Here is a 22,226-nt window from a genome sequence, read left to right as displayed (position 1 = left end):
AAAAAGCAAGCAAGTCACTTGAAGAATCAGCAATTCCTTCTAGGAATACACACCAAATTTTCCCTCATTCTCCTTAAGTCAAGGTTTTATATGCCAACATTTACAATAATAGCATGCGCATGATAATACTACTTGCCAGAACTTGAACAAAAGGTATCTCTCACTTGACCCTTACAATCCCATGAATTACTTACTGATATTCCCATTCCACGGATGAGGAAAGCAGCACATAAAAAGTTTACATAACTCACCAGAAGTATGACTGTATAGCAGGATGGGGATTTGAATTCATTCAAGCTAACTCTAGAGCCCAACTATGCAAAGTTATCTCTCTAATAATAACTGTTTTTCTCTAGAATTCTTGTGAATTGAATGGCTCTATGATAGGCGGGAGTCATATAACATGAATACATTTGTTCAAACAGGAATTCACAATGCAAGAACGAAATAAATAAAAATTTTAAAACTGTCCACTTTGGCAATGGTGCTCAAAATAGCAGAGTCAAAAAACTCTTGAGAACTTTTTGAACTTATGGACTCTGATAATGAATAACCAAACAAAATGGAAAATGAAAAATCTTTTCATAAGTGCAAATCAACTACAGACAATTTTATTTCCTGCAGAACTTTTCCCTTGCCTAAGGCGGGAATGCAGTGCAACAATCTTCTAGGAAATTGAGATAATGGGGAATACAAATTGAGGCTCCAACAAAACTAGAATCAAATTTCTGCAGCATTAGAAAAATTAGTTAAGTATCTCCAGCTAAGATTAGCCCTTATTATTAAGAAATTGGAATTAATATTCACTATCATGAACTGGAAAAGGCTTAATAACGCCATTCCAACACATGGTAACTGAATGGCTTGGTAGTAATGTACAAAATTTGCAAATAATAATACTAATCAAATTGTGTATGTGTGAGAGATATGTATGTATACATACATAACAAACACACACAGAGATATAAAAATTCTTAGGAACAGAGCATAAAACCTAAATTCGGCTGGATGTTCAATCAGAGAAACAGTATCAGAAGGCTTCATAGGGAATCCAAGATTTGTTCTGCAACGCTGAAGGTACTGAGACACAGCAACTGAACCTAAGAAGACCTGTAAGAGACAGACCTGTTTTACTCTTCCTCAATTCCTAGATCTCTGAAATCCATGGTGGTCATCTAGATAAAAGATCACAGATGTCATGGGGATAATCCAAGAAAGAAAAGGCAATGAAAGACTTTGCATTTCTATTTAATACCCAAAGGAGATAGTACCCTGTTTTTGGTTAAGCAGGTTCTCTTCCAGATAATTCTTAGAAGCTGAAATGCTAGAACTTCCTTTGAAAAACAAAGGTATTGTCATTAGGTTATATAAGTTAAGTGTAATTTAATGGTGAGTTAGTATATTTGATACACAAAGCATAACTTTTAGAGGTGATTTACAAATGATAAGTGGGCTTCTGAAAACAAAAACAGGGTCCTCTCAGTAGAGACTCTATTTTAGATGAGTAGGTTAATTAAAGATCTCATAAAGTTTTTCTTGAATTTGGAATCATTCCTCATTTTAAACTTTTGGAGTTTTCTAATTTAAAAAAGCATTTTTTTTTGAGAAAGTTCTAACTTTGTTTCGAGAAATAATTTTTTAAATATTTAAGTCTCTGAAATATCAACTATAAAATCAGTGAGTCTTTCCATTCATGTGTTGATTCACGCGTTGATGTTTCAAAGATGCATTTAAAGAAATTTTTCTCTTTCACGTTAGCCCTTACTTCTACAGGTCAAAAAAGTTAAATTCTAAATATCCTCCCATTTTCCTAGCACTTACTGACTTTTTGCATGTTATTCTCCTTTAAGTTCTTCAAGTATCAGTAAGTGAAGCCATTTCCTTCTTTAACCAGGAAAGAACAAGTCCTCAGAGTTAGCAACATAGTGCTAAAAAATGACCACCAGGGGCTACTCATTCACCAGTTTGAAAAACACACATCAGATCTGAATAAAAACAAACCAATTCTTAGGAGTGTTTTTGTGGGTATTCATTTGTCCAGAAATATGCCATAGTTCAGTCATAACATAGTTACTTATCAAATAAAATTATGTGAATTCTTAAAAAATTAAAGGCAGAAAAATGAAAAAAAGTTAACAGCATAAAAATAGTTCTACCCTATGGCTGTATATCAGAAATCATGTTCCCTGAAGTGAACAGAAATTGTGGAAGTGAATGTGTTGTTTCCTCAATCAGTAAGGCTTTCTGAATGCTTCTCAGTAGATGCATCACAAACTAGATCATGATTCTAGTGTTTAAAGGCAGCATTCTTCACAAAACGTGGTATTTAAAACACAAGCCAGCAATGTAATCTAGTATACAGTCAAAGAAGTAGCTGCCTGATCCTTTATCAGAAGAAAACTACACTTATATGTATACACATATATGTATTTATTTAGTAAAATGAAATTGTCAACCAAGTTCAAGTGGCATCACTTTATTGGAATAAGTTCAGCTAATACAAGTACAATTAAAAGTAAAAATAATACGATAATTATTTCCTAAAACGTTAAACTATACTCTGAATCAGACATTTAATCCAAACTGATATGATTTTCCTGTATTTACACCAATAAAATTTCTCAAATATTTATGGAAAACAAGGTTAACTACATTTGCACATAATACAAAAGTCTCAAGATATTTACAAAAAGAAGAGACCAGCATTCCTTTAACAATCAATAATAGCTCACAGTAACAGATTCTTTTTTATAATGCATCTCCTAAGAAAGACTGGGAGATATGCCACTTTAATACTAAGGTTAACAGTGGCACAAACTAAGCTATCTATGTAATCAAACATGATGATGTAATCAAACATGATGATTCAATATCAACAAGAACTAAAATGGATTTTCTCTTTTGTCTGCTTGCTTGCTTGATTTGAATTCTTATGTTGTTAATGTTTACTACCAACACCTACTTAGATGCCTCCAGGAGTACTTGTGGACAATTGTCAAATCTTATTTTTTATTCTCTTGACTTTTTCCTACCCTTTTCTTTTTCCCCATTCCCAATACCTTTTAATTACTTCTTTACATCATTTTAATATAGTTACTTATGAAAAGCAAAAAGGTAAAACATACATATGTAAGTATGACGGTGCATATGTACACATGTATTACTGCCTGTAACCTATCAGGTGCTGTGTTAGGTACTAGAATACAATAAATACAATGGGCTTTGCCTTCAAGGAGTTCACAGTTTGGGGGAAAAAAAGCAAGCACATCTAAAAATATTTTGATAAACTGAATGACTTAATCACAATATTTAAACTATGCCACATTTCAGCTTCCTAGGTTTGATTAGTATTATTAGACTACTTATTAGTCTAAGGGGCAGGATAGCATGATCAGTTAATTTTTAAATGAAACCCAAACCACCCTGCCAAATTCTAAGTTAAAATTCCTGTGTTGAGTATTAATAGCTTAAAATATGTCAATTTAACAGGACAGCTTCAAATGGCACATCAAAGTAGAAATTAACAAAGGGGTAGGAAAGACGGTGGAATGGGATGGACATCATTATCCTATGTACATGTATGATTACATGAATGGTGTGAGCTCTACTTCATCAACAACCAGAGAAGTGAAAAATTCTGCTCCATTTGTGTACAATGAATTGAAGAGCTTTCTATTGTCATGTATAATTGATTAGAACAAACAAACAAACAAACAAATAAACAGTAGGAATTAATGCCAGGGGGGGCAGAAGAAATAACACTAAGATTTGCAAAAGAATGCTCTGAAGCAAAATGAAACATACTGATCATCAGAAAACACAAGGGTCATTAAGCAAATCTCTGGTGACCATAGTCATCCCAGCTAACTTTTATTGATTATCTACTTTGATACAGCACTGTGTTTCATGTATTAGATTGATTAATTTAACCTATGTTAACCTACATATCTAATACTATATTTCTCCCATCTCACAGATGGAAAAACTGTATTAGAGAATTTCTCCAAATCAAGAAGCAGTAGAGAACTGATTTAATTTCAATTAGTATGACAGCAGATTAATGTTAGTCACTAATTTTTTACTCTTCAGCACCAAGAAATCTAGCAGTAAGGTAGATAGGCTAATACAGAATCATTTCCAACAGACAGCTATTCTCAGGGTCTCAGAACACCTCTGCTCTCAGTTCTGAGATACTTTTGAAAGTATACTTTTATACTTTTCTTTATACTTTTAAAAGACATGAAAACCTTACCATGTTCAAAATTACACCTTAAAAAATTAAGAACACAAGAACACAAGAGCCAACATCCCTTTAACTGCCAGAGCAAACACATTATTCTGTATCATGTAGCCTTTAAAATCTCCAAAGTACAGTGAGAAAAGAATAAGAATGAAAAAGTAGCAGGGCGCAGTGGCACATGCCTGTAATCCCAGTGGCTCAGGAGGCTGAGGCAGAAGGATCATGAATTCAAAGCCAGCCTCAGCAAAAGTGAGGCGTGAAGCAACTTAGTGAGACCCCGTCTCTAAACAAAATACAAAACAGGGCTGAGGATGTATGCGGCTCAGTGGTAGAGTGCTCCTGAGTTCAATCCCCAGTACCCCCAAGAAAAAAGAAAAAAAAGCAAATAAAGTTTTATTTGTATATGAAAATTATTTTAATTTTGAAAACACTCTATAAAGATCTCAGGGATACCTAAAGGTCCCTGGAACATACTATATATATGCTGAATTATACTATTTGCTATATTTCAAAATAAATCGTGAATCCTCAATACCGCTACCTTGTCAGAATCTACAAAGTCTGGCTGGTTGAAAAGTGGAATCCCCATTTCAAAGATTAGTTAAAAATACTTAGAAGTAAAGCACAACTAAAGAACAGATTTTTGCTGATTGAAAAAAAATGCCAGTATCCAAATATTTAAAGACAGTTTGTAGTAAGAAAAACAATTGCTCGATGGCAAATAGGGTATTAAAATTCTAAGGATCTCTTGAATAAGCATATTTTCAGTCTTGTGCAAGTCACTGAGGGCAGCCAAGAGGAAACTGAGGGCCTAAGTTCAATGGCCCAAAAGGAACTGAATCCTATTAACAACCACATGAGCTTAAAAGTAGGTCCTTGTCCAATAGTCCTTCAAATGAGATCCCAGTCCTGACCAACACCTTACTTATGACCTTATGAGAGACCCCAAAAGCAGAGGACCAAATTAAGCTATGCCAGATTCCTCATACATAGAAGCTTCAGAAGATAAGTATGTTACCAGAGGCCATCTAGTTTGTGGTAATTTAACATGGCAAGAGATAACTAATATAAACATTAGAAAAACACAACAAAATATTAGGAAAAAGTTATATCCAACTCAGACGAAAAGGATAAAGGAACATACTTCCTTGTGGGAAGCCATTCTCACACGTGATTGAGCACCTCCCTGATTGGGTATGAGGCGTTCTGGCTAAACTGTGTTGAACTAATCCCCACCCCCTCTAGGTGCAGAGCCCTTCAATCACTGACCCTGACCTTGGAATGCTGTCCCCCTCAACCTTCACTGGATGGAATTTTCCCCTGAATTTCTTGTTCCCCAATAAAAGGCCATCCTCTAGCGTGCTCTCTCTCTCTCTCCTGCTAGTCCTGAGTAAGCCTTGCTGCCCCACCGGGTGGTTCGAGGCAGGAGCCAGAGGGAGGGCCGTCTCAGACCTGGTCAAAGAAAAAGGTAATTGAGTCTTGTGTGTTTATTTTGATCTTACTAGTTAACTTCTATGCTACGAACCTCTTGTAGGAAGCCAGCATGCTGGTCGCGTGGCTGACTTCCTAAATTATACAAGTCAATCAATCTTACTTAAAATAAAAAAGATAACTTGAATAGCCCTTTATGTTTTAATAAAATTAAAAATTTAATTAAAAATCATCCCAAAAGACTCCAGGTCCAGATATTACCAGTAATTAATTCCACCAAACATTTCAAGAGACAATTATACCAATGCTACACAAACTTCCAGAAATTTGAAGAGGAAGTAATAATACTCAACTCATTCTCATGCTTGCATCACCATGATACCAAAAGGTATCACAGCAAAATAGTTCACAAGAAGAAAAACCCTCCAGATCAATATTGCTCAGATATAAACATTTGTTTTTAGCAATATGAATCCTAAAACATATACAAAGGTAGTTCAAAAGGAAAAAAAAAATTCCTGATTAGAAATGAAGAAACTTAAACTGTAGTTATTGATGGATGACATATTCTCCAAACAGAAAATCCTCAAGAATGTACAAAACAGCTACTACAAATGGTAAATAAGGTAAACAAATCAGAAAATGAGATTAAGGTACTCTTACTATAGCATCAAAAATTATGAAGTATTCATTAAAAAACCGAAAGGAATATGTGCAAGACCTATTCACTGAAACTATAACACATTACTACTAAGAGAAATTAAAGAAGGCTTAAATATAGAGATATGTTTTACAGGTTAAAAGAGTCCATACTGTAAGATGTCAATTACCCTCAAAATGATGTATAAATTTAATGCAATCCCAACCAAACTCCTAGAAGTTTTGTAGGAACTGATATAACGGTTTAAATTTTTCAATTTATATACAGAAAAACTACAACAGCCCAATTTTAAAATAGGATAAGAAAGTTAGAAGGCTTAAACTACCTGGTTATCAAGATATATTGTAAAGGTACTTTCACCACGAGATTATGGTATGAATGTGAAAAGTAGAATAAAGAACTTACATGCAAAGAACCAAGATCTCCCAATTTTAAAACAGGATAAGAAGGTTGGAACAGGATAAGAAGGTTGGAAGGCTTAAACTACCTGATTATCAAGATTTATTGTAAAGATATATTCACCAAGAGATTATGGTATAAATGTGAAGAATGGAATTGAGAACCTAGAAATTGACCTTCACCTGTATGGCCATTTGATTTTCAGCAGAGATAAGAAGAAAATTTAGTGGGTAGAAAAGGGCAATTCTTTCAACAATGGTGCTAGCAAAAATGAATAGCATTATACAAAATAAACTTAGTTGCCTCACATGGTTATAGAAAAATGGAAATCGATCATAGACCTAAATTAAGAGTTAAACATTTACATTGTCTAATTTTACTATTTCTTTGAGAATGCTACTGCAGTCAAACTCAATTCACAGGTGACACAGAGGTAATTCTACAAATAGAAGAATGTGGGAAGTATATTCTATTCGTTTCTTGAAAATGGATAATTTGCAATAACTTGTTAAATACTGAGAAATCCAATGACAAAAAAATCCATTTAGTTTTTGTTTCACTAAAATTTCTGGACCATGAAGCTTTGTACATTGTTTATTAATATCCTACTAAGGATAGTTTGAGAAACCATTAATTTTATTAAATGTTTTTGTCTTATCTGTTAGGAATCTGATGCCCAGAATAAGTAACCCATTTGACTATATTCACTTGTCCAATCCACTGTTCCTTGTATTGCAAAACAGATTTTCATTTTCCACTTCCTATAAAATATATCTGGCAGCTTTCCTAAGCCAGTATTGCTTTTATTCTCTCTGGACCACCCTCATGAAGTAACTCTCATCACTGGGTACTACAACAATCTCTGTTATTTCCATGAGAAAGAGTACTCCCTTTGCAATACTTTTTAAGAACTGAGAAATCTAATGACAAAGGAATCCATTTAATTTCCTTTTAACCTAATAATACATAAATATTTTGAACTATCAAACTTTGCACATTGTTTATTAATATCCTATCAAACACAGTTTGAGAAAACATTAATCTAATTAATGTAATTTTTTACATGTTAGGAATCTGATGGAATATGAATTGATCATTTTTGTTTTTCCCATCTAGTTACAGTGACTAGAAAATAGTGGAATCTCAATAAATAATTCACGAACAATGGGAGAGGGAGAACAAAGGAGTTTTATATAAAGAGCCCACAAGTAAGAGTACAGAATTTCAAAAGAAGAATGCAAAATTCCAACTTGGGAAGAAAGACACTGAGGGGAAAGGACCTAAGTAAGGTAAGGTCAATGGGAAATCAAGAAAAATATTTACACAGCAAGAACTGAAAAAAGTAAAGTCAATGAGAAATAGTGGTATCACCAATGTAGAGAAGACATAGTCATGCACTATATAATGACTTTTCAGTCAACAATATTCTTCTGCAAACTACTACATTAGTCCCTACAAGATTACAATGGAGCTAAAAATAACCACCGCCTAATGAATGCACAGCTAAAGAGACAAGAGAAAAGCAAACTGCAGAAGAAAAAGAGGAACCCACCAAAAACATTCACTGTGAAGGGCTTAGAAAAAGCTTTTTGCTGACTTCAGTGAGTACTTAAAAATGTTTGAAAGCATAGACTACAATAAAAAAAATTTTAGTAAAGGCAGATGTTTCTGATGCAGTATCTTCTTTCAAGTAAATTAATGATAAATAATAATAATAATATAAAATAATAATCATAATAATCATAATGCAAACCACCATAGGCCTGTTTTTAAGAGCAACACCTTGAATATCCTTCAGGAGGGACTTGAGAAGGCAGTATTCTTACCAGAGAAGACAGCACCGTGCAAGTTATTGACCTACAGGCTTTCCAGGGAAACAAGATATGAAGGAATAAGACAATGATATGGATGATCCTGATTCTGTATAGGCCTAATCTCATGTATGTGCTTGTATCACAGTTTTAAGCAAAGTTTAAAAAGTAAAAAGTAATGTATTTTATACTGGCAAAGATGTGGGAAAAAAGGAACACTGAGGCACTGTTGATGGGAATGTAAATTAGTACCGCTACTATGGAAAACAATATGAAGTCTCCAAAACACTAAGAAAAGAACTACCATATGATCCAGCCTGACTACTTCTGGTTATATGTCTGCAGGACATGAAGTCAGCATACAAAAGAGATACCCGAATACCCATGCTTATTGCAGCACCACTCACAATAGTCAAGATATGAAATCTGCCTAGATGCTCATCAACAGAAGAATGGATTTAAAAATATGGTAATATATGCACAATATTTACTCATCCACAAAGAAGAATGAAATCTCCATCATTTACAGGAAAATGAATAAAACTGGAGGGTCTCATGTTGACTGAAATTAGACACAGAAAACACAGGCATCACGTATTTTCTCTCATATGTGGAAACTTAAAAAAAAAAATACAGAAACAAAACCCAAAAAAACCCTGAAAGTGTTAAGAGAGTAGTAGAGGGAGTATAAGATAGAAAGGAGGGCAGACAGGAGGGCTGGGGTTGTGGTTCAGTGATAAAGTGCTTGCCTAGCACATGTGAGGCACTGGGTTCAATCCTCAGCATCACATATAAATAAATAAAATAAAGGTACTGTATCTACCTATAACTAAAAAAAAAAACAAAGTTAAAAGGGAGGGGACACATTATCAACACGTGATATATGTATGTATGAAAATGCCATGGTGAAATAATTTATACAATTAATATTAATATTTTAATTATAAATTGTAAATAAAATGCTTATAAGATGAAGACATTAAGATAATATTTTTTGTACAATTATACAATATGTTTTAAGCTAAGTGTTATTAGTAAAGAGCAAAAAGTTTTTTTAAAGTTTATTACATGAAAAAGTATAGTAAGCTCAAGTCAATTTATTGCTGAAGAAAAACAAATTTTATAAATTGTTGTTACCTAAGTATATAATGTGTTGAAAGTCTAAATGTCTCAGTCCTTTACATTCACTCACCACTCCCTCACTGGCTGACTTCACCCCCAAGTATCTACAAGTCCTATATGGGGCACCATAAAGATGGATTATTTACATTTTCTACTATATTTTTTATTGTACTTTTTCTATTATTAAATATGTTTTAATAAACAAATTTTTGCCATTGTGTACACTTGCCTACAATATTCAGTACTGTATTATGCTGTAGAGGTTTGGAGTCTAGGAACAATCAATGGGCTATTCCACACAGCCTCAGTGTGTAGCTGACTATCCCATCGAGGCTTGTGTAAGTATATTCTATGACGTTTACACAATGATGAAATCACCTAACAACACATTTCTTAAAACATGCCCCCGCCATTGAGCTACGCATTATTGTATTTGACACAGGACAGCTGGTACTTTATTGCTTAATCACAAATAAACTCAGAATAATTTCCTAAACACCAAAGAATATATTCTGCTCCATATACAAAGCACCATACTAATTATGATATAAAATCACATTAAAATTATTTCATTTGATAACATGAAGATTTAAGAATGAGTTCAATATGTCAAAGAGAAACATTTCAAGCTTGTTATAATCTAATAAAATTATCAGAGAATATGACAAGAAAAGTAATTACATAAAGAACTAAAATGTATTGATCATGCTAAGCCTCTGACATATATATATGCTCATTTGAATTTCATAACTACCTTGTGGGATACATATTCTTTTTTAAAAAGATTTGAGGAACTGAAAATGTACGAATCTTTATTCTGTCATAAAGTACATTCTAAGAATCTAAGTTGCCCCATTATGCTTTCCCAATAATGTCCAAATTCCTAAAATCTGTAATGCAATAAACTTTTCTGATCGCTTTAATTTCATAAATGAAATCTACTTTTTCTAAATTATAGAACTTCTTGTTGGGCATTTAAATTCACGATATGATTTTAAAAGAGAATGAATATGTACCTTTTCATGAGACTGGTGGTAAAAAGAGGAATACACACCTATAGATTCCAGATATGTGCTACTTATTTTTTAAAACTTCCTCTAGTTTATTTCCACATATTCCTCATGAGACCAATCTCTTAGTAGATGAGAAATGAGAGATTCAAAAATTAATTTATGCAAGTTAAATATAAGAAAAAAAACCTGGAAGCAAATCTATCTGATTCATTCAATGGCTTGTGTCGTTTTGCTTTACATATAAAATGTGGACATTATTCTTATAAGAAAAGTTGGTAGAATCATCATCTTAAAATTCCTAGAATATCTTTCCATAAAGTCCTGGACAAATAAGAATAACAATTGCTTCGGGGACTTTTTATGCCTTTCTGGTAAGGCATATCTCTGAGCCTCATGTCTAAAATGAAGATTTCTCAATGAGTTGGTATAAAGATCAATGAAGGCAACACATGAAAGTGAACTCTGTATATGGTGACAAAGGCTAGTTATAATTATTACTATTAATAAAAATAAGTTAAGTGGGTTTAAAAATACTATTCAGAATCTCCTGCATTTTATTTCTACTGATAAGAAATCTCAGAAAAATACTAAAGGAATGGTCTTAAAAAAAGGGAGGGAGGGAGGGAAGGACTGAACTTAACAATTTATAAGAAGGGACATTAAAAAGATTCAAAAAGTAATGTGATATGATTTCTATTTGTTAGCTTTAAAATCTAAACAATGAGAAAACAAAGAGAGAACTGTAAAGACCAGATAGGTCCTAATACAGATGTACAGGCATACTAAATTAAGTGAAACTCACAGTAAGGGGAGAAATGAACATAAAGGCTCTTTATGAAAAGATCTAAAATGGAGCATCTCAATAGTTGTTATCTCTAGGAATAAAGATGACACTAAAAAACAATTTTTACTGGAATAAAACAGAACAATGGGTAACCCAGTCAGTTTGTGATTTCTGTGGGCAAGAGATATAAAGGTGCTCTCATCATATCATCATAACCCCGTTTTTCTTATCCAAGAACAAACAGATTACAGAGATTACAGTTTACAGGTAGGTGCTGTTTTGAATACCACCAAGAGTAACAAATACGTACTCTCATGTGTTTATTTAAACCTAACTTTAAAATACACCCTTTTATTACCCATAGTTTTCTTCACATTCAGAACATTCTGAAGGAGCAGTTACATAACAAAACAGAGATTAATGGGAACATAGATGCAATATATAGAAAACACTTACTTTAAGTCTCTGTCCCTTCTGTCTTGCTTTGCTATTTAACTGCTTCATCTCGTGTTTTGTACCTGAGATCAAGAGGCATAAAATACTATTTCAAAATTTGTGTGTCCTTTCTAATTATTCCATTTGAACTCCTAGTAGCTACAAAAACTATACCTTTTTTCCCCTTCAAAAATAAAACATTAGCAAATAAACAATCTGGAGAAAATACCTATGCTATATTAAAGGTATCCTAAACTTTATTACCCGTGAATACTGACAAATAAGGGACAATAAAAGCAATTTTTTGTTCATATGATTAGATTTTCCCACTTGTAAATAAATTTTATTTATCAAAATCAAATAATCTGATATTTGTTTAAATAACTGTAACTAACCTGCCACAGTCTTTAAAAAAAAAAAATGGAAGTTTAATTCAGGTATCCTCTTTCTGTGGGAGTAGTGAATCTAAATGATTTTATATCTTTCCCAGTCACCTAGTATGGGGCAGGGGCAACTTTCATTTTCCTACTTTGTGAAATTTTTCTTCTTTCTATTCCTTTATAGTCTGGCTCCTATCATCCTAATCTAAGTTTAAGTTCAACACAAATGGATTTATGTAATTAACATTTCTTCATTGTCCTATAATTTGTCATTCTTTCATTTTGCATCCATGCTTCATTCATTCATTCCCTGAATAAAAGTCTATTTTTAATTAGCTACCTACTCCCTGAAGGATAGGCCAATTTCTTCTAGAAATTTCTTCTACCAGTCTCATAACATTCATGGACAGAATGAGTTGACTTAATCTATACTGAGTTTAGTCACTGGAGGCCTTTGTCCTTGAGTCCCTCTTATTGCACCTTTCCAGAAAGTTGTCTTTCTCTCCCCTCTATTCACCCAAATGTCCACTGTCTTATCTAGTAACTCTTTTCTGACAACTCAAAGTACTCTCTCCCCCACCTCAAATACCAATGACATTATTTTGGTAATTCATTATTCACTACATATAATAGCTCTTCCATTGCTGTCTTAGAAGAATTTAAGCTTTAAAGTGTAACTCCTTAGGTAAACATGACTTTTTTTCTAAGTATATTTCCTGAACTCCAAAATATGTATGTATTTCTTTACCTTTAATATTTAAAAAACTGAATACATTTAATAATCTCAGAATCTTAAAATTGGGGAAGCAAAAATTTCTTAAAAGCAGACACTTCTCAATATCCTTATTTGTAAGGGAGATTCTCATACCACTGTGCTCCAATGGGAGAGGAAAACATATTCCTTCGTCCCTAGAAATTCCGATGGCCTCTGCTGTCAAATGTAAACGAACTACTCAACTGGTCAATCCAAAATTCCAACCAGTATAATCCTTACTGAGGTCAGAATGACCTCTGTATGTTTTATAGATAGTATATGAAGGAAGCCAAGGCTCTATTATCCCACATCTAGCTCTCTATCTACAAACTATGGAGAGGCTCTTGGCAAAGCTCTTGCACATGATGAAAAGATATTGAATACCTGCTAAGAAAGGAAGGAGCACTAATCAAAATTAAAGTTCCCCTTAGCCACATGTGGCAGAAATGTCCAGGAAGTGCAAGACAAACAACATTCATCTCATCCAGATAACCTTACACACTTAATTTTAGTTTCCACAGAATCTGAAAACTATATTCTTACTTTAGTTTTTATTTTTTGTTTTCTTCATCCCAAGTTCCCAATGTATGGCTTTATATACAAAATTAAGAATACTGGACCACCTCCAAAGTCTTTCTAACCTCGCATTTTCATTTTCTAGCTGATCTGGTCTATCAGGTTGCCATCCATGTGTGTTCCTGATAAATGTTCTGTGAAGCAACCGTGGCTGGTGCTGTTAAATAAGCTGAACCCTGGCATTCTTTCATTGCTGAAAGTAGCAGAAGTCACAGCAAGTATTAAAATGAAAGTCCTCAAAATATATCTACTTATTTAAAATCCTTTTGTGCTGAGTCATATACATCAGCTAAATGAAGTATTTTAAAGCCAATTCATTACCATGTCACTGGCAGTTTCTCCTTCTTCGCTAACAGGCATAAGTCCAGAATTGTAGTGAAATAATTAGTACCCATGACATTTCTATCAATGGATAGGCATGGGGTGGGGGTGCGGCATTGGGCTAAACAGAAATAACTTGGTCAGAGCCAAAAAGGGAAGAATTAGGAATACCAGAAATAGACATTGATTCTCCATCAATCAGTTCGATCAATTTTAACGCTTAGTCTTTAAATTTTATTTTACCTCACAATACACTATACTTGCTAGGAAAATTTTTCTATCATATCATTCCCCATATCCTCTTTCACCAGCAGCAGATCCTCTTCTTTTTTTCACCTTTCTCCTCTCCCACTCCTTCAGAATATGGCAGAATATTTAGGCCAGTTCTTTGACTTGGGAGCTACTAAGGTAAGAAGATTAAAATACACTAGCATAATATTCAGTGTCTGAGTTCTACGTCAGAAGCTGTCATTAAATAGTCATACAGCTATCCAGATCTCATGTATTTTGTGGAACTAGCACAAATCTCAAACTCTCCAAATCCTGGTTTCCTCATCTATGATATAAAAGGACTGAGTATAAACAGATTAACTAACATCCTTTCATCTTTGAAAACTCTATAATACTGCAAAATGCACAGGGAAGAAAGAGCAAAAATACAAATGACTTTTAGTCTGCAAACCTTATCACAAAAAGAAAATGAATGCCAATTCCTGATCCCTGATGGCACCTATAAATATAATCACTGAGTACTTTACTACCAGCAAACTGAAGGTTACCTTTTAAATGAAGGAATGAAAAACTTGATATTTTAGAAAAGAATAACAACAGAAAACTCCTCTTTCTTTAGAGCTTGATCTAGGTTAATGGTAACATTGCTAAGAGGGCAGAGAAACTAAGACAACACAGTCCCTTGAAATGTCCATTGACTTAAAAGATCAGACATATCAGGAAATATAGCCTTGAAAATGTACATTAAATTATTAGATATTTGTTGATAACACTGGTAATATTAATAATAAGCAGCTTCCATTTAGTATCAATAGTGAAATGTTTAATAGCTATTATTATATTTCACCTTCACTAAAACTGTACAAGATATGTGTAAAATTATCATAATTTTAGAGATAAAAAATTTAAACCCAGAGAGGTAAAGTAACTTCTCTAAGATCACATAAAAGTATCCATTACCTTTGATCTTAAATGAAATTCTTTTCTAAGTAGAATCACCATAGGGACAACAATGCATAAACACGGACAAATGTCTTACTACCATCAATATTACTATCATCTGCATCAAACTTCATCATCTTAAGTCAATTTTAAAGTTTTCCTTCCTTAATCTCCAAATCCATTACCCTAGTAAATATAATCATTATTCCCCAATTTGATTATATTCAGCAAACACATATACAGCACACATTATGTATAAAACATCATATCAGGCAGACACAAAAACTCTTATATCAAAGTTGAATAGCAAGAAGTTTTTGCTTCCCCCCAAAAAAGAAGTGAGCAATTGTATGGGAAGAAAAATTGATTTTATTTTTGTCCTTTATAGATCTAAAGAAATTAAAGTATATTAAGTAAGACTAATTGAGCAAATAGTTCTCAGTCATTACACTTAAAATATAGTATATCTGCAAATGTACTCATTTCATTTACATTTATGTAATTGTTATATATAGATCTAACAAATTTTGAGAAACAGTTTTAAAACCAACACTCGCATAGCACTATGTACCAGACACTGATCTAAGCACTTTATGTATATTGTTTCATTTAATACTCAAAACAACCTTATGAAGTAGATATCATTATGCCATTTCACAGATAAATATACTAAGGTACAGTGGATTTAAATAACTTGTCAGAATCACCCTGGTAGCAAGAGGGAGAAAAATCTGAATCTAGAATAAGTCATCATTTCTTTGTATTTAAAAAAAAATGAAAAATTATGCTATATTTGGCTTTTATACCTGGTACAATAGCAAATATAGAAAGCTTTTCTTTGCACTAAAGGATAAGAAAGGAAGGGGACAAACTCATCAAATAAATTTCTTTTTGCCCTCTCTATACTACCTTAGACTTAAATCCTTCATTTGTCTCTGATGCTTTACCTTGATCATGATCACTTCTCGGCCTTTTGGCTAAGATCAAGTGTACCTTGATCATGACTTTTTCCCAAGAAAGCTGAATATGTCTATTATTTCTTCTAAAAACACTTTATATTTCTTGTCTACCTCATAAAATCTCTTCACTAAATGGTTCTGTGTGGATATTTCTAATGACCAGATATTTAACTACCTCTTCATCTACACTGTGAGGCTATTTCTGGTGCATTTGGTAAAAAGAGGGATAGCCACAGCTAACTGGAGAGCTGCTGAAGTGACTTTTCCATGCTCAGAGAAGGGATGTAAGACTAATATACCAAAGAAAAATCTGTGCCTCTTCACTACTCGACTTTTCTGGAGCTCATGTGCACAAGTCTACTATTCTAGAAAAATATCTTAGAATCAGATTTAAATTTAGTATTTATATGGTAAATTTAGGACCTATGTATGGTGCACACAAAGATTTCCTTTGAAAAGCTGTTAAATAAATATTAAATTCAACCTACATGATTTTGTATAGCCCCTTCTATACAACTATGTACATGACATACAGTATTAATAGGGCTCATGTGCCAAATACAGTTTTACATTACTGCAAAAAAAAAATCATTCATTTTCTCTTATAGCATTGAATTGGGCCAAAAGGGGGAAAAACAGCAGCTTATATAGTTTAATCCATGTAAATCAAAAGCGTGTGTTTCATAACTCCATCCAAGTACTCTGTAGTTTTTTCAGTATTATTTTTGTATACCAGGCCCTTCAAATTTTATGAAAACTAAAATAACAAAATTTTCTATTCAGTGATATTAATGAAAATCGAATCAATTTTGACTCAATTTTAAACAATGCAATTTTCTGTAATAGAATGTACAGTCAATACAATATAATGAACTCTAAATTAATTTTTTCACAGGATTTTTACAAAAGTATTTGTAATTTTGTTAAAGTTTACATTGAGTTGACTATTTTACTAGTAGTATATCAAAATTTGGTTTTAGCCAACATCTAATATTTATTTCTGAATTTAAAAACCTCAATGTACTAAAATATAAAACAGGAATTTAAAAACCTCAACATGATAAAATAGGCAGAAGAATGAATTACTTTGGACAAATTAGAGTTTTATTAACATGATTATAACCCCTTATTCTTAAAATTATGAAAAACATGGTGATGACAGTAAACAGCATCTAATGATGAAACACTAAAAGTTGATAATCTTCCTATAAAAAGTAGTCCTGAGGGAAGCTTCAAAAGTAACCATGAGTATCTCTCTGGGGGAGAAAAGTTAAAGGGGGAAGAAAGTTTAAAACTGGATTCAGAAAACAAAAACAAGCAAACAAACAACGTGGCTTTTTCATTAGCTCACTAAATCATTTTAGGGTCAGACTGTGACCACAATAAAAGGAGGGAAATTGGTGGAAAAGTGGATTTCAGTACGAACAAAAATAAAGAAGGATAGCACTGGATCATCATCCTATTTGATCACTCAAATAAACAAGGTGAAATACAAATAAGGTTGTACAGTAGGCTGGGAATACCTAGAGACTAATCTTTTTTTTTTTTTTTAATAGAAAACTACTTCACTATATAATCAATTCTAACATTGCACTGCAAATAACCTATACTCAAAAAAATAAAGTAGGAATAAAAGACAGCATTACACATCTAACCTATAAATCAAAAAGTAAGAAGAGAGGCAGATCTGGATCCCATCTCTGAAGCCAAACTTAATTCCAGGATCACAAGTTACATAAATGTTTAGATACATTATTATGTTCTTTTGAAATCCTATATAGTGCTCAAGTAGAAAAACAAAAAACTTTGAGAAGGAAATGAATATCAAATACAAATGCACCACTTAAAGCACTCTAAGAAATAACCTATTATTACACAGTAACTCAAGCCTTTGAAAGAAAATATTCTAATATTAATAAATAGCATATTGTCAATTCCCCACCAAATAAAGCTGTTATTTCCAAAATCTAAACAGGAAACCTACCTCTTTTATTCACAATATTATTCAAAGTATCATAAACTTTTAAAGGTGGAAAGAAATGTGTATATCCATCTGGTTAACGATCCCCAATAATAATAATGTTTCCAAGATTAAATTTTGGTTAGTTAATAGTGATGTCAACAGTAAAATCCAAGTCTTCAGATAGGCAGCACAGGCTCTTTACACTGCAGTGTAGATTTCTCAGCCACTGATTCCCAAAGGAAAAACTTAAAATCCTATGTTTTGCAGTCTCTAAGATTCCACATAACTAATCCAGTTCTTCACAAAGTATTTAAATAAAACATACTATGACCAAATACAACAGCAAAACCTCATATTTTAAGAAGTACTTTAACAGAGCATTTTCAATGCAAAAGGCTATAATCCATTCTGAGACTATGAACTCCAATCACACATTCAGTTTTAGTTCTATTTAAACCAATTCACTTCAAGGGCTAAGAACTGATAAATTTTATGCCCATTTATCTTCTCTTGGTTAATTCTGAGAGAAATAAGAAATAGTTCATTATTCATTTAAATATGGCCTTTTGGGACATTATCTCTTAAACTCACCAGTTTACTAGTGAGTCTGGGAACACAGTGCATAATTTCATTGAAATTCTTTGATCTAATTTTTCATTTTTCTTTTTTTTTTTTTGAGATTTCTGTTTGTTTCTGTAAAAAAGGTTCTAATCTTTGAACTTTCTGTATGTAGAACAGTATTAGCTTGGTCTTATTTTCTCTTAATTGTCAACCAAAAAAATGTCGTCTCTGTTTTGATATCTTTCTAAGAGATGGGGCTGTACAGTTCCTCACAGAAATAGCTGGTGGCAAGTGGAATAAGACTAAAAGAGGAGAGGCTGAAAGCCTGTGCTCTGAAAGCTAATGTCATTTCTCAAATCAAATTAGCACAAAGAAACACGACTATATAAATACAATGAGGCACTCTGAGCTCCTCTAGATTTCATGAGGAGTACTGCAGGCAAGTTCAAATACAGAAATAACACAAAATACAATAAATCCCCAAAGTATGACAGTTTTTAATAAGAATTAAGTCTATAGTGAAGCGACTGAGTAGTCTATCTTCATGAAAATAAATTATCTTCATTTATCTAAGAGTTCACATAGCAAAGAAATTACTTATTCAAATTATCTTTACCCTTCTATTCAAGAATTAATAAGAGACAGCCTGGTAGTGCATGCCTGTAATCCCAGCTAATAAGGAGGCTGAGGCAGGAGAACCACAAGATCAAGGTCATCCTCAGCAATTTACTGAAACCACGTCTCAAAATTAAAAAAAAAAAAACAAAAAAAACTAGGGATACAGTTCAGTGAACTAGTGCTTGCCTAAGCACCTACAAGCCTCTGGTTATTCAAACCCCAGTATTGGCCCAAAAAAGAGTCAATAAGAAAACTTACTCTAGATGAGTCATAGGAGGGGCTTGGTTGACCACCTGTTCCCCAAGATGTTGTACCTCCACGTTCATCCATACCTAAGGAAAGAAAAAAGTAAAATATATAATTCCAAAAAGATATTTTGGTGGATGTTTTTTGTATGGTATAGCAGAGAATAATTCACATTCGGTAAGTATACTTGCATTTTTATGGAACTAGCTGAATATCAATCCTTGCCCTAGGAATCTGAAGAAGATGTTACTTCAGAGTTCCTTCATCACTATTCCAGTATTCTCTAAGCAATACCCTGTGTAATTATGGAATTTCAGAACTAAAATATTTCTTTGGATATTTTAACATTCTAGACTTCTCCATTTCTGTTCCCATCCACTCATACTCCTATAAGTAGATTCCAAACTTCTTCTAGCTTAGTACTGCCTACATGAAAATATGAAACTTTAGTTCCTAAACCACAAAAATATGAATGAAGCAAGTCAAACAAATATCAATTTTATAAAATTGATTTCTATCAGATCAGTGATCAGATATTCCTTACTAGAGATATCAAATTAAGGCAAACTATATCAAACCATATCAAATCAACATTAGGTATATCAAAACTAATCAAAAACATGACAACTTACCCTAGTAATTTTGTTGGTAACACTTTAATGTTCTCTAAAATTACACACAATCTAATTCCAAATAAGCAGAACCACTTTGTGAGAAAGGATCAGTGACCATCACTAAAAAAACAATTCTTTGTTTCTTAATGCACCTTCTGAAGCTTGGGTTCCATTATTTTACCTCCCCATCAGTCCCCAGATGAAGTTGGAGGAGTTGAAGATCTCCTAACTTGACACTTCTGTCTTTTCTTTTTTGATAATTCTAGTCTTTCATATCTTTGATTCCTAGGAGGGTATATTCCCTAATCCCAAATTGAGCTTTTTACTAAGATAAATATAAAACACTGGCTTTGCTTCATTTGTGCATGTGAAAATCAAGGTGTTACAATGACAATACTCTAGTAAATTTATTTAGGACCTCTTTCTCTTTCAGAACATTCCTGGAAAGCCTCTGCAATTTAGGTGAAATTGTGGTGTAGGGTAAATAAAATGCCACAATCTCTCTGGTAACTTGCCATGGTTCCCAAAGTTGTTTTATAGGACAGAATTATCAAATGAAGGGATGGGTAACAAGGTTGTGGCTCAGCGGTAGAGCGCGCGCCTAACACATGTGAGGCGCTGGGTTCAATCCTCAGCACCACATAAAAATAAATGAATGAATGAATGAATGAATGAATAGAAATAAAGATACTACGTCCAACTACAACATTAAAAAATAAAATAAAATAAAAATAACAGAGAAAGGGGGTGAGAGTTTCCAAAGCAGAGCATCCTAATTAATAAGAATTCAGTTCTTAGAACTCTATTCTTGTTTATGTCTATACTTCTTGTAGCAAGCGATTAAAAAAAAAACAAAAACCAAGAACTGTTAAATCATGTTAAAGAGTTAAAGAGAAAACGTAGTGTTGCATGCAGTAGTTCTCTATGTCCAAGGTTTCACTTACCCTGGCAAACTACAATTTCAAAATAATAAATGGAAAATTCTACAACAAAAAATTAATTAGCTTTTATTACAAATATATCTATTATAATTGCTCTATTTTATTATTGGTTACTGTAATCTCTCATTGTGCCCAACTTAAAAATTCAACCCTCTCATAGGTTTTATGTATATGGAAAATAAGTGTGTACAGAATTTGGCCTTGGAATAATGTATCCTCTGTAGATAAAGGTGATTTGTGTATAGATAATATTCCTGGTACAATTTCAAGTGAACCAGAATATTTGAAAACAGAAATTATGTATAAAAATTTAGAATGTTCTGTTCATTCTTGGAGAAACTTTCTTATTAAAGTTTCAAATTTTAAGAAAGCATCTACTAACTTGGAAAGTGTCATATAAAAAACACTTTGTGATCATCTTTCCAGTTACCGGTTACCTATGAACTATGTACCAAACACTTTCTTTGTAACCAACACTACATAGTGGCAGATAGAATTCCTATAAGACCTCATCAAAAAAACAAAAGCTTCTATTTACCTACAAAACTATTTACCTACATTATAATGGTATATAAAACTGCAACTAATTTTATGAAAATTATATGCAAAAATACCACACTTTCATTGATTGTATAATAAAAACTTATTTTGATTAGTCCCATTCTAATGAAAACAATCAGACCACAATTGATTCGTTGTATGACTGAATTTTCTTATAGCATGATTAATACATGAGACTTCCACATTATGTTGAAAACATTTTGTAAAAGAAAATACAAAAAAGGTGGGTGCTAGCGACAGATAAATCTCAGGCAAAATTTAAAAGAGATGAAATTCTCTGAAACCACATATTCTGTTTATTAAGTGGCGTCAATTCCTTCCACAGAGAAACATGAACATTAATTAAATAAAATGGTTATTAATTAGGTAATTGAGCCAACAGCTAAAGAACACTACATATTACTGCTCTTGGATGTGGCAAAGGGCTTAGAGGATGCTATAAAATAACAAAGATCTGGCTAGGTTTTAAAGTCAGAGCTCTGTACTTTTATTAACATATTCAGACTCCAAGTAAATGGTCGTGGCTGGCACTGACAAAGACACGAGTCATCTTTTTGTATCAATGACTCTTTTTTTACTGAAGACAATAGATGTATAAACACAGAAATATGACAGGAATAATAAAGTGTTGAAAGCTTTAGTCTAAGGCCAAGGTAAGTAGAA

The 22,226-nt window shown here is 32.8% G+C and overlaps 1 protein-coding gene across 17 annotated transcripts in view; it reads right to left on the bottom strand.

Annotated features, from left to right (window-relative positions):
* Tcf12 (transcription factor 12) overlaps positions 1–22,226 on the bottom strand; it is a 352,650-nt gene that overhangs the window by 195,449 nt on the left and 134,975 nt on the right. For 16 of the 17 annotated variants that reach the window (XM_058584831.1, XM_058584830.1, XM_058584832.1 and 13 more), the window contains one exon: positions 19,460–19,533. In XM_058584831.1, coding sequence (XP_058440814.1) covers positions 19,460–19,533 — 74 coding nt within the window. Of the gene's footprint in view, positions 1–11,917; positions 11,980–19,459; positions 19,534–22,226 lie in introns of all 17 variants that reach the window. The other variant, XM_046460848.2, reaches the window with a different exon arrangement.

The sequence above is a fragment of the Marmota monax genome, unplaced genomic scaffold (genome assembly GCF_021218885.2).
Source record: "Marmota monax isolate L192 unplaced genomic scaffold, Marmota_monax_Labrador192_F-V1.1 WCK01_AAM20220418_F8-fsc00001, whole genome shotgun sequence".
In the NCBI taxonomy this organism is placed as follows: Eukaryota; Metazoa; Chordata; class Mammalia; order Rodentia; family Sciuridae; genus Marmota; species Marmota monax.
Note: the sequence above shows the minus strand (reverse complement) of the source record. Positions and strands in the feature narration are given on the sequence as shown.